At 58.2% G+C, this 17,138-nt stretch overlaps 3 protein-coding genes and 1 long non-coding RNA gene across 12 annotated transcripts in view; 3 read left to right on the top strand and 1 right to left on the bottom strand.

Annotated features, from left to right (window-relative positions):
- Positions 1–2,734, top strand: part of CC1H1orf167 (chromosome C1 C1orf167 homolog) — a 25,615-nt gene extending 22,881 nt beyond the window's left edge. The window contains exons 18-24 of the mRNA XM_047868906.1: positions 50–212; positions 405–540; positions 815–925; positions 1,416–1,544; positions 2,373–2,415; positions 2,524–2,599; positions 2,704–2,734. Of these exons, the coding sequence (XP_047724862.1) occupies positions 50–212; positions 405–540; positions 815–925; positions 1,416–1,544; positions 2,373–2,415; positions 2,524–2,599; positions 2,704–2,734 (689 nt within the window). The remainder of the gene's footprint in view (positions 1–49; positions 213–404; positions 541–814; positions 926–1,415; positions 1,545–2,372; positions 2,416–2,523; positions 2,600–2,703) is intronic.
- MTHFR (methylenetetrahydrofolate reductase) lies at positions 8–16,876 on the bottom strand. 7 transcript variants are annotated; one of them, XM_047869378.1, is made up of 12 exons: positions 16,661–16,876; positions 13,949–14,194; positions 12,305–12,543; positions 11,360–11,470; positions 7,753–7,946; positions 6,791–7,041; positions 6,375–6,509; positions 5,979–6,159; positions 5,546–5,728; positions 4,497–4,598; positions 3,468–3,587; positions 8–3,167 (listed from the first exon to the last, which is right to left on the bottom strand). In XM_047869378.1, the coding sequence occupies exons 1-12, from the start codon at positions 16,837–16,839 to the stop codon at positions 2,952–2,954; spliced, it is 2,157 nt and encodes a 718-aa protein (XP_047725334.1). In that variant the 5' UTR covers positions 16,840–16,876; the 3' UTR covers positions 8–2,951. The 7 variants fall into 7 exon arrangements, with proteins under 7 accessions (XP_047725334.1, XP_047725336.1, XP_047725341.1 ...); XM_047869380.1 differs by having other exon boundaries at positions 13,949–14,191; XM_047869385.1 differs by lacking the exon at positions 16,661–16,876 and adding an exon at positions 14,472–15,623 and having other exon boundaries at positions 13,949–14,293.
- LOC125171999 (uncharacterized) lies at positions 8,490–10,111 on the top strand. The gene is made up of 3 exons (XR_007154547.1): positions 8,490–8,575; positions 9,032–9,142; positions 9,899–10,111. It is a non-coding gene; the product is annotated as an uncharacterized LOC125171999 (long non-coding RNA).
- Positions 16,828–17,138, top strand: part of CLCN6 (chloride voltage-gated channel 6) — a 32,796-nt gene continuing 32,485 nt past the window's right edge. For all 3 annotated transcript variants that reach the window (XR_007154546.1, XM_047869376.1, XM_047869377.1), the window contains exon 1: positions 16,828–17,138. Coding sequence is in view for 2 of the 3 variants with exons in the window: in XM_047869376.1 (XP_047725332.1) it covers positions 17,052–17,138 (87 nt within the window). In the remaining variant the exon portion in view is untranslated.

The raw sequence follows: 17,138 nt of genomic DNA, 5'->3' as shown, positions 1-17,138 counted from the left end.
GGGCAAATCCGTTCTGTGTACTTATTCTTTATTAACCTCTTCTTTCCAGGTGACAGAGAGCCTCCCCTCTGCCGTGCCTTCCAGGTCCAGCTGCAGTGGCCCGGACGCACCGGCCAGGCCCAGGGCCCGCCGCCCGGAAAACCAGGAGGGGACTGCAGCTCTGAGGCCAGTGTCCTCAAAGGCCAAGGCGTGGCCGCTGAGAGGCAGCTAGGGTAAGATCAGCTGCGCGTGCGTGCGGCAGCGCCCGGGGCTTGCCTGAGCCACGGCCGGAGCTGGGCTCTTCCTGGCCGGCGCTCGTTCCTGGAGGATCCTGGGGGATCCGTGGCGCGGCCCCTCTACCTGGTCACGAAGGGCTCGTGATGGTCTGGGCTGTCGGGGTGCTCAGCAGGGCCTCACCCCACCAGGAGGAGATACCTGCAGCGCTGGCACCTTGAGGCCTTGCTTCGCCGGCTCCAGGGCTCCCAGCAGGCCAGGCGCCTGGCGGCAACATGGCAGCACTGGGTGGACGCTCAGGGAGAGGAGCAGCTGGCACGGACGCTGGTGAGCAGGCTCAGCGCCCCCCCCCCCCTTCCCAGCCTTGTGCTGATCTCTCAGCTCATCTCACCTCAACCCTAACCCCTAGAAATGAAGTCTCCCGAAGCATCTTGGTCTGCATCCGTGGGGTCAGGCGACGGGATCTGCGTTAACACACCTCAGGGGATACCCCCGTCCCCGCCCCATCACGGCCCCTCTGTCCTGTGCTGCAGGGGTGTAGGGGGAAGACGTGGCAGAGGGGCGGCGGGCCGGCTTGGGGCCTCACCACCTGTCCCCACAGCTCAGGCAGTGGCACCTGAAGCGGGCCTGGGGCGCGTGGCGGCGGCGAGTCCTGCGGCTGCGGGCGGCTCGGCGACTGCAGCAACAGGAAGGCGGCCGGGTCCTTTCCCAGGTACTGGGGGGTACCCCCCTCCCCCCCCCGGCAGGACTTCCCAAACTAGGGCCACACCTGGACATTTCTGAGCTGGGGGCCCCTTCGTTTCCCGTGGAGGAGTCAGTTCCTTTGAGAAAACACAGCTTGGATTCTGATTTGGCTGCTGGCCATGTGCTCAGCCCAGTCCTACCCTGCCACTCAGCGTGGGAACAAGGCTCAGTCACAGCACAGCTGCCACTCAACGCTAGCCCACGCTGGGTATGGGTCCCCGGGTGCCCACTCCCTCATCTGCCCCACTCAGAACACAGCTCCCCGGATCACAGATCAGAGCTGTTCTGAGCCTCTGCATTTGGCCTGGGGCAGAGCCGGCTGAGTAGCTGGGGCGGAGGGAGGGATCTCCTATTCCCTCTGGGGACAGAAGGAGCTGAGCACAGGCATTCGCCTAGCACAGACAGCACTGACCCAGGAGGGGGCCAAATAGCCTTTCCTTTCTCCTCTCTGGCTCCAGGCCTTTGAGAAGTGGTGCCAACAGCTGGCAGCCAGGGGCCGGAAGAGAGGAGCCACCAGCAGCCCGGGACCCCCTGAGCAAGGCGGGCATCGGGACCCTGGGAGCAGGCTGGAAGCTGCTGGGGTGGACGTGGGCGGGGCAAGGGGCCCAGCTGCAGCTGTGACTTGTTCCCGTGGAAAGAAAAACAGAACTGTGCCCAGCCTTCCTAAGGAAGGAACCACGTCCCACCCATCCGGGGAGTGCAGGCTCGAGCCACCAGGCACTCATCCCACAGCCTGGGGACAGAGCTCTGAAGGACAATAAAACACCCTCCTTGGTCCTAGCTGCTTCTCTTGCTCAGTCTCTCCTAAGTTAGGCTGCCCCTCTGCCTCAACCAGCCACCCTGGGAAGGAAGAGGGTAGGTAACCCACGACTGTGCCTGCCTCTTCTGCCATCAGGCTGCTCTTTGGACACCCACCCCCACCCTTGCTGAGCCAGCGAAGACCAGCAGGCAGGGACGGGGACAGGGACCAGCTTCTGTGCATCCCCTGGTCACTGTCCCTGAGCAGCGGGGCTTAAGGGCTGACTCCAGGGGAGCAGGGCCAGGCAGACAGCTTTGGGAATGGCGAGGGAGTGGGGGGGGGGGGGGATGGGGGAGGAGGGAGCAGAGGGGACAGAGCAGCTGGCAGGAAAAGGTCCCATCTAAAAAAATAAGCCAGGAAGAAATAAATCCTGCTCAGTGGAGCCTTACCTTTGCCCTTGACGGTAACAGGCAGGGTAGCGCTCCATGGCGGGGGTTGGGGGGAGGGAAGGCCGAGGGCTCCACCAAGTAGAAAGGTATAGATGCCTTCAACCTTTAAGAGACACTTTCCCTCTCGAGCCGCCAGAACATAGAAACGGCTCTTTCAAAAAGCAGCCTTGTGGAAAGGTGAAAGCCCGCAGACGCTGGCAAGAAATGCCCACGCTATCACGTTTCAGGCCAAGGCCTGTCCGGAGGCCTGGGACACGGCCAGACGGGCAGGTGGGCAGGGCAGTGGTCTGCTCCTCCCGCCCACGAGCACTTAAGTGCCCGGCGGCCAACACCTCGGAGATGAGGGTGCAGCGCCCTCGCTCTATGTCTCTTCTGCAGCACTGCCCGTGCCCGCTACCCAGGTTCGCTTTGCCATCCCCGTGGGTCCCAAGTGCAAGGTCACCGGCAGCCCCAGGCCGGCTCCCAGGGGCTGCCCTGGTTCGAGGCCTCAGTCGGCAACAACCATCCTCTCTCCTTCTCGGGGAAGATGCTGTCCCACCCCCCCACGGTCCTCTGCAGGAGGGGGGTGCTTCTCACCAAAGAGCACTAGGCTGAGCCACAAACGCCCCGTTCCGACGTGGGGCGGACTCAGGTCCAGCCGGAGCCGGCAAGCCTCACACCAAGTCTAGCTGCCATCACCGTGTGAGGAGTGGAGGCCAGGGCTCGGGGAGAGATGAAGGAGAAGAGGGGTCCCCAGGAAAACCAGGACTGGGGAGGAGGAAGGCAGGACACGAGTGGCCTCAGGCCAAGAACATCAGGGCGCGGGATCACAGGGTCTCTGTCTCCTGCTCTGGCCCGGGTCTGTTGAGAAGCTCAAACGTGTCTTCTACCACTTGCCACAGGCAGTTGTCCAGCGGAAACTCATTGTCTACCAGGTTGACCAGGAAGTAGTTGTCGTGGATGTACTGGATGATCATGCGGGACGGAGACTCCTCCTCGTACAGCTTGCCCCACTGCTCGATCCACAGGGCAAAGGCTTCATCCTGCACACACGGGCACGTGCAGACACACACACGCACACGCACAGACACACACACACAGACACGGGCAAGGTTAACAGAGCCGCAGGTCAGGGCTCCACGTTCAGCGCCCCAAGGGCCTCCATGCTGCCCAACAGGACATTTCCCGGAACAGAAACGAGGCTCACTGCCAGGGTCGCCTCCCATCCCCCAGCCCAGAAATCAACACCTCGAGGCAGAGTCCACCAGCCCTGGGCTGCCGCTGCCACTGCCAGCCTAAGGTTTGCAAGGTGGGCAGGGCAGGCCCGCTCCCAGCATCCTTACCTTCCAGAACATGAAGCTGACAGGATCCACCACTGTAGGCTGGATGATTTCTCGCCCAGGGAAGATGCCCCAAGTGACTGCATTGGGCTGCAGCTCGGGGGCATTGGTGATGTTTTCACCCTGATGGGGATGGGGGGTGGGGTTGGGGGAGGGGGTCAGAACAGACCTGGGCACAGACACCTGCAGACCTTCCAGTGCCTGCGAACCCAGCTCACCCAACCCACGGGGAGTGCGCTCTGTTCCATTCCCTCCACCTGCCCCTCCCAGCTCTGCCACTCTGTGAGAGGCCACAGGCTGCTTCCTTCCTCCTCCCGGCCTCCAAGCTCCACTCCCCCCAAGTCCCATCCCCCACATCCGGTGGCTCCTGCCGGCTTACTGCAATCCGTCCCCTCGTGGCTGCCCAGCCCAGCCTGTCTTTGCCACCGGACTACCACAGGGGCCTCTGACTCTAGTCTTCCTTGGCCCTACCATTCGCACCACCGTCCGCCCTGACTTGCCTACGACAAAACACGGAGCCAAGCGACCGCTGCTGGGAAAGGCTCCTTCCTGTGTTTAGGGGAAAACCCAGCTTCCAGACCGGACAGTCGATATTTAGCCTGACTCTGAGCCCACTCCTCGGTGTCCCCACGGGCTGTGCAGACAATGCCTTCGCACACCCTCTGCCCTTTCCCCGTGAGGTCCTTGCCCTTGTCCTCAAAGAGTCCAGCCAGCCACACGGGACCCCTCTAAGCCTTCCCTGACCTCCCAGGTCAGACGTCCCTCCCCTGGGTCCCAGCATCCCATACTGAACTTTATTGTTAAAAGTGCAGCTGCATTTGTAATTACCCACTGACTGGGCCCCCTCACTAGGCTGGGGGCGCTCTGAGCCGAGGGCAGGGGCCTGGCTCTGTGTACGTGTGTATCCGTTTCCTCCGTGCCTGGCCAGGGCTCGGCGCTCGGTGCTCGCTGAGTGGAGGAGTAAGCGTGGTGCCTTCAGCCCTGGGTGTCTGGGCCTGCTGAGCGCTGTCGACACCCCGGAAGCCGGCCTACCTTCACATCCACGATGTGGTAATTAACCCGGAGCTCGTACTTCTTCAGCACCTGCAGAAGCGCCCCCACCGTCTCACGGGAAGTAAAGAACTCCAAGTAGGCCTGCGGGAGAGGGGCGGGCACCGCCACATCAGCCCCGGGCCTCGCATGACCCTGCTCCGTGTGCTGCTGAGCACACCACGTGCTCCGCGACACCGGGCGCTGGCCCTCCAGACCGTCCCAGGGAGGCGCCCCCTCCCACACGTGTGGCAGGACTTGAGGCACTGGGACTAGCGTGGCCGTGCGGATCGCATCATGAATCCAGGCAAGGGGGACAGGAGCAGGTATGTGAGGTGTTTCGGTCTGGACAGGTCTGAGGGACACCTGCCCCCCTCTCGCCACTAGGGAAGGTTCCACGGGGAAGCCATCTCCGAAAACGGACGGGAGGCCCAGTCTGACGAGCTGAGACATGGGAGAGAGGCCTGACTCATCCCAGCCTCCCCGCTCCCTTCACGGTAACACTGATGGCAAGGGCTTCTGGAACCCCAGCTGCCTGTCAGGGGTTGAGCGGGGGCACTATTGTCCCCATTTCTCACGTGGGGAAACTAGGTTCAGAGACGTTGAGCAACTTGGCCGCACGGAAGGTGCAGCAGACCTGGTACCCAAATCCACGTCTCTGAAATTCCAGAGCCCACGGGCTTTAGTTTACAATGTAATTTTACCTCTAGCACCCCTTTCTAGAGAAAGGTGCGAACTCAGGAGACCAGTAACAGTTCCGTTTCGTGAACGCTTCCCGCGTTCTTCCCACGTGCTAAGCATTTCCCATGTGTTGTCACGTTTCCGCCCCAGAACGTGACGGGATCTATCCCCATTTTGCAGAAGAGGCAGTTGAGGCTCAGAGCGGTCACGCGACCCACCTGCCCAGGTCTGCCTGACATAGAGCATGAGCTCCTATCCGCTCTACCTCTCAGAATAAAGAGACCCCAGAGAGGAAGGCTTCTCTGTCCTCCTCTCTGGGGAACCCCTGGGTGCCGGCCGGGGTGGGGAAGCCCCATGTGTCCCTGCCACACCTTCTGGAAGACATAGCCCCCACTGGGGCCCCAGCCCACAATGGGGTCAGAGGATGGCTTCCCGTTGATGTTGGGCTGGGAGTTGATGGTGAGGATGCCCTGCCGGTTCACTCGAAGCAGCTCCTCCTTCATCAGGCTGGTCTCGGCCGCCAAGGGCTCGTCATTCCAGGGCAGGCAAGTCACCTGGGAGAGAGGGCGGGCCAGGCTGGGGCGGCATCACGCCCGGCAGCCCGGCTTCCTCCCTCTTGCGGGCTCCGCCGGTCACCAGGCACCCCAGGCGGGGACTTCCCAGCTCACCCTTCCCTTTGCTGAGGTGCCGTGTCCAGAGAGAGGTGAGGCTTAGGTAAACGGGGGGCGGCATGAGTCCCAGCCCCGAGGCCTGGCCCACAGGGAGACAGGGCAGGGGACCTAACAGGGCCCCCGCGGCCCTCACCTTATAGCCATTCTGGTTGGGCTCTCCCGAGAGGTAGCAGGCAAAGACTTCAAAGACGCTTTCTTCCCCGGTCAGCTCCTCCCCCCACATCTTCAGCAGCTCCTCCCTCGGGGACTTGCTCGTCAGGTAGAAGAGGTAGTAGTCCTTCAGCTCCCCGAAGGCTGGAGAGGAGGAATTGCCCCTGGCCAGGGAGGCACCCGGAGGGCAAGGCACACTCCTGACCCGGGGCTCCTGATGGAGGGACAGGCGCCCCCACCCACCCGGGGGCATTCTTGCGGATCCTGTCCCTGACTGCTCCCCAAAAAGCATGCAGAGAAGCAGGCAAACTCCCTTCAGCTCCCTCCCAAGAAACAGGACACACTCGCACTTGCTACGGGGTCCCCAGCAGGTGCTCACCAGCGGCCGTTGGGGAACTCATCCCACTCCTGGGTGCGGTAGATGTAACTCTTTGGTCTGGAGGCCCAGAAGATGGGACGCACGTCCTCCTCCCGGCGCTTGGGGTGGGCACTGACGGCCCAGGGCAGGGGACGCCTGGGGGAGAATGGAGACAGAACGAATGAGCAACTGGCCAGAGGACGCAGGAAAGAGGGGCGCACCACTGAGCCGGATGGAGGACCTCTGCTCTCACTCTGTGCATGGACTTCCCCCTGAGGCGGAACCCTAAGTGTACCGCTAGCCAGGGGAGACCTCCCTCTGGACGGCTGTGGCGGCCAGCACCACTAGGGCATGCTCATTCTGTGGTTACTGACTTCTCTGCCCACCCGACCTTCCTCTGTGGCTCCTAGGCCTGAATTCGGGGCCGCCGGCTTCACCTGGGGTCCTCAATCCACATGCCCAGGCGCTTCAGCACCTCTGTGGTGGCCATCTCGCGGTTGAGGGTGTAGAAGTGAAGGCCTGGCACCAAGCCACTGGTCAGAAGCTCCTGGCACAGGCTCACAGCCTGCTCGATGCCATAGTTGCGGATGGCAGCGTCATTGTCTTTGATTGGCTCGATCACGTCCTTGATCTGCTGCGGTACCTCCAGCTTGGACAGTTTCACAAGCTGCCGAAGGGAGTGGTAGCCCTGCCCGAGACACAGGGGACTCTGGGTGCCATCTCCTAGCCCGTCTCTTCCCCCAAAATACTTACTGCCCTCCCCATCCCTGCCAGGCCTCCTGGCCAACTGTCGCGTGGCACAGAGGGACTCCGGGAGGTCAGACCAGACTGTACACGTGCCCTCGCCTTGTCCTGCTTCTTCCACTCCACAGAGCATACCGGCTGCCCACGGCATTCCTGCCCTCGGTCTGAGCCAGCCCTTCCGCCCCTAGTTGTCTTTACTGATAACATAGTGGGCATCAAGGCCAGTGGTTCCCAAGCCACACTGATCATCAGCACGGCCTGTAAAACTTAAGTAACGTGAAAGTCCCCAGGCCCTACCTCAGATCTATTAAATCAGAACCTCTAGGCATGGGATTTGGAAACCTACATTTTGAAAAAGCTTTTCAGATGATTCTGATGACGGCCAAGTTTGGGAAACATTGACTTAACCAAGATTTATAATGGCAGTGATAATCCCCTTTAGTGACACTTGTCAGCAGGCCCCTCCAACAGCCCCTGTTGCTGTCTGGGAGGGTGGGAGCCGAGGTAATCAAAATGGGGTGGCATTTTCCAAGGATTGGAGCATCTGTCGGAAGGGAAATCCAATGAGCATCAAAGCACGTTACCAGGAACTTGGCATTTCAATTTCACCCCAGGGCCCTGGCCTATGCTAGGACAGCCCTCCTGGGACCCTCACCTGGATAGGAAAGATTCCGGGGAGGATGGGGCAGGTAATGCCTATCTCGCTGCAAGCCTTAACAAAGTGGAAGAATGTGTCAGCCTCAAAGAAAAGCTGGGTGATGATGAAGTCGGCTCCTGCGGATACCTTCTCCTTCAAGTACTTCAGGTCGGCCTCAAAGCTCCCTGCGTCGGGGTGGCCTTTGGGGTAACCTGCCGATAGGGATGACAGTTGGGAGAGGCTGGCTCCCACCTGCTCAAGGTGAATGATGAGGAGACCAGAAAGCTGGGAACCCAGAGTTCTCTGCCTCGGGGGTTCTGGACTCGTCCCCTGCAATACTGCAGCACGAACGGGCCGAAACAGTGGGTGGCTGGGCTCGCAGTGATGTGCCTCTCACTCTGGACATGACCCTCGGTGAGAGGCAGCCTATGGCCACCCGCCAAAGAATTGTGGGGGACGGCTCCCTGACCTGCCTCACGTCCCTTGCAACCAGCCAGGCAAACCAGGCCTGCACTTTGTGGCCACAGAAAAGAGGAAGTACCACATTCAGCACGGGTCAGGCAGCATCTGGGGTCTGGGCAGTGGATTAACTGAACATCAAAATTATTCAGGGATCTAAGAGACTGAAAGTTCGAAACCATGCACACAGAGGGAAGCCTTGACTAAAGTGGAGATGTTCCACCTGAAGGAAAGAATGGACAGAATTCCGTAACTACCACCAAAAGCCCAATGGTCTGTCATACGGGGAGAAGGGATTCACCTGCATCAAGTTCCTTATCAGTCATAGTCTGTTGCTTCTGATGACAGAGCCAGGATCGGTCCCAGCGAGCAGCCCCAACAGGTAACAAGCTCCTGGAGGGTGAAGCACTGGGGCTGCCGGGGAGCCTGAGGATGGGATTCGGGAGGTGGGACTACATGTCACCTAGGCTCCTCCCTAGCTCTGGAAACTGACTGCTTCCCTGAGCAGCCCTGCCTGCAAACGATGACGGTAGGCCTTGATGAAGCTACAGCGGAGGGGGCAGAGGGAGAGGGAGAGGAGGAGACAGAGACAGACAGAGACAGACAGAGAGAGGGAGACAGAGACAGAGAGAACCTCAAGCATGCTCAGCACAGAGCATGACACGGGGCTCAATCCCACGACCCCTGGGATCATGACCTGAGCCAAAACCAAGAGTCGGATGCTCAACAGACAGAGCTACCCAGGTGCCCCCATTTTCAACTTTTTATTACAGAAGTTTGAAAACTTACTACTCCCAAGTAATGAAAACAGTATAATGAACTCCCAGATCTCTAACAGGGATCAAGCCAGAGGAAACGAATACAAATATCATCGGGGACTGTCCAGTGAAAAGTTGCTCACAGAAGAATGCCCTGCCCGTGGGTGCACAGCTTCTGGAAGCAGAATCTGGTTAGAAACTACATGCATACTCTTGACTCTGGTCTTCTTATATTTTTATTAAATTTTTCTTTTTTTTTTTTTTTGCTTCCCCTCTGTCTTCTTGATGATGAGCCCCAGGTATCACCAAAGTTGAATTATGTCCTGGTGAGGGGTGCTTGGGTGGCTTGGTCGGTTAAGTGTCCGACTTTTGATTTCGGCTCGGGTCGTGATCTTAAGGCTTCTGAGCTGGACCCTAGTGTCAGTCTCTGCACTGACAGTCCGGAGCCTGCTTGAGATTCTTTCTCTCTCTCCCTCTCTGCCCCTCCCCTGCTCATGCTCTCTCTCTCTCTCTCTCTCTCAAAAATAAATTAAAAAAAAATTAAAAATATGTTAAATCTTAAAAAAAAAAAAAAAAAAAAAAGAAGCTATCGGGAGTGCTGGCTTCCTCAGCCTCAGCCCTGGGCAGGATCCTGAGCCAGGCTGCGGAGAGCGAGCCTGCTTTGCTGTGATAAAGGCAGTTTTGTTCTGAAGAAACTGCAAGTCAAAAGGGAAGATAAAAACTCTTGTTTCAAGGGGTGAAACATGGGAGGGACTGAGCACCACAATTTCACTTTCAATAACAAGCTATTCTTCCAGCAGGAATTTCAAAATCAAGGAGATTTTCGCAGCTGAGACTAGAGCTATAAATCATCAGTATCAGCAAACACAGCACATACTTACATTTAGATTTTGCTCCATTTACTGTATTTTCTGTCACAGCCCCAATCTGCTGTTTTCCAACCCTAGGATCAGCCTTCTCGCCCACTTTATGACAGGCGAAGCACCAGACCCCTCGGCACCTGCAAGCTCACGGCTCAGCCGGTCTCCATGCACGTAATGCCTACTGCACATGTGCATGTTCCTCAATTAACTGACCCAAGGGTGGCCAGTGTGGGCAGCTAACACTTGAACAGGTGGCAATGCCCGCCATGTGCCTGACTCCTCATCAGGGCCTCCTGCACTCACCTAAACACGCCTGTTGACTGTGAAAAGTGGATACGGGGGCGCCTGGGTGGCGCAGTCGGTTAAGCGACCGACTTCAGCCAGGTCACGATCTCGCGGTCCGGGAGTTCGAGCCCCGCGTCAGGCTCTGGGAGGATGGCTCGGAGCCTGGAGCCTGTTTCCGGTTCTGTGTCTCCCTCTCTCTCTGCCCCTCCCCCGTTCATGCTCTGTCTCTCTCTGTCTCAAAAATAAATAAATATTAAAAAAAAAAAAAAAAAAGAAAAGTGGATACGTACATTGGGGCCTGGGACTAAACCCAAAGCCATAGGCAACAACTAGCTACCTTGAAGCCACGTGGCTTATTTTTTAAAAATCACGTCACTTTGACATGCTACTTCCAGAATGTGGCTATGTTTGTTTTAATATAAAAATGATATGATTTTCCCAAAAATTTTTTCAGAAAAGTTGTCACGCTAAATGATGTGTCAAAGCAATCCCTGGACTTCTCGTATCCCTGGCACATCTGCTTCACCATACCCAAGCCCTGGCTTGAGAAGCTGAGGCCCCATCCCAGTAAGCGGGGGTAAGAGGGAAGGCCATCTCCAGCAAGTGAGCCTTGCCTCTTGGCTGTAGCCCACAGAACGGACGCTGAGCTGATCCAATGCTCTCTCCTGAGAATTCAGAACCGATACTGAGACCTGTCGGTCAGTCTGGACTATTGGCTGGATGTGATCATGTACACTTAGCAGCTGGCAGCTGGTCAGTGTGTGTAAAAGCAGACCTATCCGATCTATCGGAAGCATGGAGCAAATGTGCGGTGGGAGGCAGAGAGGGGGTCGGGGTCGGTGGGGGGGGTACTCTGTGGCTCCAGACAGAACGAGGGAGGCCTTGGTTTCTGACTGCTTTCTGAGCCGGGGCCTAGTGAGGTCAGATGCCATTTCCCGACTGGGGTTCTGAGATTCCTTACCCCCCCCGCCACCGTCTTAATAAATATTCTTTTTGTTTAAAGAAGAAGAATAGGGCTAGGAAGCAAGGTAAGAGTGCAAAAAGGCAGAGGAGTAAAAATTCAAAGGGTGGGGCAAGACAATGAGAGCAAGGGCATTGTGTGATGCACCCCTGAGCCCCCCTCACCTGGCACAGGCTCCGGCCCACGGCACCCTGGGATATCGGGTCCTGAACTGAGTGCTGGTGGGCATTCTGTGCCCTCTGGGTGCGTCATTCCTTCCCTCCCCTGTCCCCATGCACTGGGAAGGCCCAGCCACTCACCTGCCACACAGACGTCAAAGTAGTCTCCAAACTCGTTTCGGATGTGCCTCACCAAGTCTGCAGCATAGCTGAAGCCTCCTTCCTCCTCTTCCCACTGGTCACCCACGGGGTCTGCAGGGGTGGCAGAGGTCACAGTCACTGGGTGTCACCCACCCTCCAGACAGCCTTTTTGTTCCTTCTCCCCACCCCCCACCTGGGTTGTCAGCTCCTCAGAGGTAGAGCCTTGATTTCCTCCAGGGTGCGTGTTCCTTCCTCCCAGCGTGGCCCTTGGCAAATGGTGGCCAGGAAGACCGTGGCCATCCTGCCAAACGCTTACCGAGCACCAACTCTGCGGGCAGTGCGCCGGCAGGGCTAACCAGGGGGCAGCTGCGCCTCCTCAGTTAGCCTGGGGCGTCGGAGAGCCCTTCCCTACCCAGATCTGGCTGTGTTCAGGCACCCTCACCCAACCCTACTGCTTACTCTCCCGCCCTTTTGGACCTCTTGCCTCCCGGGAGAATGTCTACTCAAGTGAGTTCTTGTGGAGGGCACGAGGCCACAGAATCCCACCCGTCCGGCTCCTCCTTCTCACACGTGGGTGGGACAACAGGTACTAGAGGCACCAGCGACGGTCTCACCCCTGGGATTAATGCCAGAACCACGCTCTTTGATTGGGCCCAGGGCTGGGTACAGCCAGCGATCGATGAAGCTGTGTGCAGCCAGGGCAGAGGGTTATCAGGCGCTGGCCGCATTCCTGCCTGAACTACGCCGGGGTCAGGAGGTCAAGAAGTGGCTCCATGTGTGTGGTACCCACAGTGCTCACTACCCACAGTGCCCGTGGACACTACTGGCAGGGAGGGGACTGAGCGCGCCCAGTGTGGGACCCGGAGAAAAGTAAAGGACCGCTCCAGGGACAGAAGAGGCCTTCGAGGAAGTGAGATCCCAGATAGCAGAGTGCGGGCTCCACACCTCCCCTCAACGCCAAGATGTTCTTCAGGCCCAGCCGCTTGGCCTTGTGCAGATAGCCTGTGATCTGTTCCCGGCTCTGACAGCAGCAGGTCATGTGCAGGATGGTCTCCAGGCCACAGTAGTTCACGGCGGTGCTGGCGATCACCATGGAGGAGGTCTCCTTGTCTGAGCCGGGATCCCCTGCCGGGTGCCAGGTCACATCTATGAAGAGGGGGCCACCTGCCCCCATCCGATCAAACCTGTATGGAATTTCTTTCTGAAGAGGGGCTCCTGAGAGCACACTACCCTTCACCACCTTCCCTTGGGGCCCAGGGGTCAGGGAACCATCACACGCAGGTGGTAATCGGGCCACCTCCATTCGTCTCCTGCTGGCTTTGCTGCTTATTAGCTGTGTGATCTCGGGAAAATTACTTGATCTGTCTGAGCCCCAGTTTCTTCACTGCAAAAACGTGCGAAGAACGGTACCTACTTCGTGACAACACTACGGAAGTACTACCATAGACAGTTCCACAGCTCTTAGAAAAGTGCTTGGTGGGGCGCCTGGGTGGCGCAGTCGGTTAAGCGTCCGACTTCAGCCAGGTCACGATCTCGCGGTCCGTGAGTTCGAGCCCCGCGTCGGGCTCTGGGCTAATGGCTCGGAGCCTGGAGCCTGTTTCCGATTCTGTGTCTCCCTCTCTCTCTGCCCCTCCCCCATTCATGCTCTGTCTCTCTCTGTCCCAAAAATAAATAAACGTTGGGAAAAAAAAATTAAAAAAAAAAAAGAAAAGTGCTTGGTATACACCGAGCACTCAGGCAGTGTGAGCTTCGATGATGATGATGACGACTGTAGAGATAACTGATGAGCAACAGCGAAACCCTTTCGTGTGAGAGCAGGACATCAGCCTTTTCAAAGTGTTTGCACGCTCGTTATCTCGGGTGAGCTAAGACACTTCGATGGTCAGAGGTTTGGGGAACTCTCAGAGTGGCAAACAGAGGCTCACTCTAGGAACGGGGAGAAAAGAGGGTCGGCAGACACAGGTTTCTTTCATGCTGCCTCCGGCTGCGGTGCAGCAGCCAGCGGCCTTATGGAACAAGGCCACGGTTCCCGAAGAGCCACAGGTGTGCACGTGTGCACGAGCTGTAACAGGGTATTTAAACATCCTTGTGCCTTTAAACCTCAAAACCGTGAGAGCGACACATGGAAGATACAAATGGTAAAAAGCAGACGCTTTCTGTCTTTAAAAAGGAACTGCAATTCATAACGTGCTAACGTAACTCATTTCGCATTTCTAGATTTCAAGAGGCCTAAGTCAAATTCCTAACTTGTGGAAAATGTTCTCCAAGCCGCTGCTTTATGACTTCCTAAACTGTATTTGTGCACCAGCCCCAAGTTCCACCAAAGAATGCGGTCTGAGAGAATGAACATTTTTAACCCGTTGCGTGCAGTGTGTGACTCTAAAAATTCCAAGTTGCTTGCAGGGACTTTTATTGACAGCCGAGAAGCTGCCACTCAGATGATCTCCCCCCCCCACCCCCCGCCCGCTCTTTTCCACCCCCTCTGGCGGCCTTCTTCTGCCGGGTCAAAGTGTGGCCCTGCCCCAGGCTGCCGGTTTCCCTCCCCCACCCCCCTCATTCGGACCCTATTTCCTAAGGACATCAGCGCACCTCGAGATGAGATTGACGGCTCCCTGAGCGGTCCGAGGAGGGAAGAATTCTAGGGAGAACCACTTGTCACCAGATTCCATCCTCCGCCTCATCTTCTCCCTGAGTCTGTCGTGGCGCTCGGGGTCCAGCCCCGGCGTGGAACATCTCGAACTATCTTTGGAGCTCTCGCTGCCACTGCTGCTGCCCTCCGAGCGGGACGTGGGGACACCATCCCCTCTGGGTTCGTTCACCATGGCCGGGTTCCTGCTGCACGGGGTGGAGGGCAGGAGCGTCAGAGGGCAGGCAGCCAGGACCCGGAGTGGCAGGGTCAAGTGAGAGATGCCGCATTTCCACGCGGGAAGAAGGCTGGTGAGGGTAAGGGTGACGGTGCCCCCACCCAAGGGCTGCACACACCACAGCTATGACTGTCTATACTGCTTCACTCAAAGCTTTGCCCTCCACAGCTGCCTGGCTCTAAATAAACCAGCCCCCACCCGGCACAGAAACACGCTCTTTCAGCCCGTGGATCCTCGGTGACAGCTACCTGATGGAGGGTGGCACTGAGAACCTCCCACTGCTGGCCTCCAAAGCCCACATTCGTAGGGAGGGGCAGCGGGGCCTGGCTAGGAGGACCTTGGGTGTTGGATGGTCCATCTCCGCCAGCTCAGACCCAGAGTGGGTGGGGACGAAACAGGAGGAACCTTCCCCCAGCCAGTGTGTTTGTCTGGGCGGAGGGAGGTGTGACAAGGGAAGAGCCCAGAGCTAGAGCTGGGGCCCTGCGCAAGGGGGCGGGGGCAGGGCTTCTAGGAGAGAGAGAGAGAGAGAGAGAGAGCGCGCGCGAGCGAGCGCGCAAGCGAGCTGGGGCTCTAGCAGCAGAAGCTGGAAGGAGGGGGATGTTGACTGGAGGCTGCAGGGGTTGCTGGATATGAGACCAACAGACGATCAGGGTCACTGGATCACTCTCCCAAGAAGGCAGAGCTCAGCCTGGCCCTGCCTGGAATACCTCCTGTTACTTGGAACGGTTTGTGTGCTTGCAGGATGGAAGGGTGCGGGCATGACAAGGCAGCCAGATTTCTCCTGAGTTCACGCTTCTCCAAAAAAAGATGCGTCATGGCTTAGAACTTGACATTGAGTGGGTTCCACAAGGAAACAGACCCAAATTCAGTAAGGGCATGAATTTATGTTCAACTCAGAACAAAAGCTGTCCCGTCTGTGTCTGCCTTCCAGGCTGTCCTCCTTACACACACCACTGAAGTCAGTTAAAGTAATTATAGTGACTGCACGGCAACCATATAGGAAGCCCTGAGCCTTGGCAACCACAGGCAGGCCAACAGAGGGCACGGCGTCATTGGCTGGTTTGGTGGGGAAAATAAGACAAATTCTTAAAAACAAAACAGAAGGCTACTCTTGCACAGCAATGTGCAAACACACACTTTTGGTAGCGAAAATCCAATGTGTGGTGACTTGGGGTCATCAGAGGAACAACCAGGCCAAGTTCATTCCTTTCAGGGATCATCCACTGCCAAGCCAGTGTTCTTAACTATTTGGGGGCTCTAGACTCCTGAGAAATTGATGAAATCCACTGCTCCTCTCCCCCGAAACACACACAAGTGCACACAAGTTTGCACGTCCAAAGTCAAGGAGTCAGGACCAGAGTAAAAACACTCATACCGATGATTTTTCTCCCTAGGGATGCCCATTTTGATCCTATAACTCGAGGTTCTCGGCAGGAATGGCCAACGTGAGTGAAGGAGGGAAGAATGTCAAGATGAGCCTAGCTGGCCTTCCTCCTGAACTCATGAGAGTGGCTCATTAACGGTCTGCTGGAACAAAACCAGGAGAGGGGGCAGGAAGCAGAACCACCCACGAACTACCCGCTCTTTCATTTCTTTAATAAAGACTTGCAGCATTCCTAGAACGTGCCAGGCATGTGCCTTCTTTCAACCTTCTACCTCCCAGCACTACTTACCCATTTTAAGCTGGACTCCCATAGCACCCAACACAGGGCTGTAATTGTGGCTTCACGGTTTTGTCTCCTCTCCTACCCCACCCCCACCCCAGTGCCCTGAGACGAGAGCCCAATATCCTGCCTATGGCATCCCCACGATGATAAAAGCCAGCACTCAGCGCCAACAGGTCCGGCGCCGTCACTCTCTTCTCAAAATAACCCTCTGCCATTTACTGGCCACTCGCTTAATCTGTGCCAAGCACCGCGCAGTGCGCGAATGCAAAACCCATCGCTCCCAGAAGGGCCAGGGGTGGACACCTGTGCGCAGCCCGACGCAGTGGGCACCACAGACGGCAGTGTCAGCGGCCCACAGGTGCTCAGCTGGGAGGCAGGTTTAAAAGGTTGGAAGCCGGAAAAACGCCACCGGCACCCGGGTGGCTTCCAAAACCGCGAATCGAGTCACCGGGTCACTGGGTCATGGTGGGGGCGGGGACGCGGACCCAGGGTCTGGGTCACCACCCCCCGTCTCAGGGCCGCCTCTTCCCCGGGGTCCCTCCGTCCAGGTCGGAGACTGCAAGGGAGTCTTCGTTTCAGGGTTGGAAGTCACTGAGGTTCGCAGCCTTTGGAGGTTACAGAGGTCCCCCGGGGGGCGTGCGCCGAAGAGCAGGAGCCCACCGCCTCGAGGGCCGGGTCGGGCGGGCCTCCTTCGCTCCCCGCCCCTCGGTGGGTGGTCCCCACTTCCCGGATATCCCTCCCTGGCGACCCCACGCCTCGCTTCCACTCACCCTCCCTTGGCGGGTGACTGAGCCCTCGCACCCGCCGCAGCTGCGTGACCACTGTGTGAGCGCCGGAGGACGGGCGGGGCGCGCGGGGGGCGGGGCGCGGCGCAGGTGTCAGGTTGCAGTGCAGAGGGAGGCGGGACGAGAGGGCGGAAAACATCCGTGCGGGAGACCGGAAGCTCCATCCCCAATATGGCCGCGCCCAGAGGTCTCTTTGGAAGTGGTCCCTCCACCGTCATGTGACGCGGGCCCTCGCCCCACCCGTCTGCAGCCACTCCCTGTCTCGGTCCCAAGCTCGAGAGGGCCACGTGACACTGTCGGGGCCAGTCACGTGAGGCGCGGATTCTGGGTGGGAGGGGGTCGGTGGAGGGTTCCGGAGTGGCAGTGAAGGAGGGAGATGGCGGGGTGCAGGGGGTCCCTGTGCTGCTGCTGCAGGTGGTGCTGCTGCTGCGGTGAACGTGAGACCCGCACCCCCGAGGAGCTG

Source organism: Prionailurus viverrinus, chromosome C1 (assembly GCF_022837055.1).
Source record: "Prionailurus viverrinus isolate Anna chromosome C1, UM_Priviv_1.0, whole genome shotgun sequence".
Taxonomy (NCBI): Eukaryota; Metazoa; Chordata; class Mammalia; order Carnivora; family Felidae; genus Prionailurus; species Prionailurus viverrinus.
Note: the sequence above shows the minus strand (reverse complement) of the source record. Positions and strands in the feature narration are given on the sequence as shown.

What these genes read in the sequence shown, in the direction of transcription:
- MTHFR (XM_047869385.1), bottom strand. Translation starts at nt 14,581, where the DNA reads ATGGACCATCCAACACCCAAGGTCCTCCTAGCCAGGCCCCGCTGCCCC. An exon ending in CCGGAATCTTTCCTATCCAG is followed by an intron (nt 7,042 to 7,752) that starts GTGAGGGTCCCA and finishes TGTCTCGGGCAG; the next exon opens with GGCTACCACTCCCTTCGGCA. An exon ending in ACCACATCGTGGATGTGAAG is followed by an intron (nt 3,588 to 4,496) that starts GTAGGCCGGCTT and finishes CATCCCCATCAG; the next exon opens with GGTGAAAACATCACCAATGC.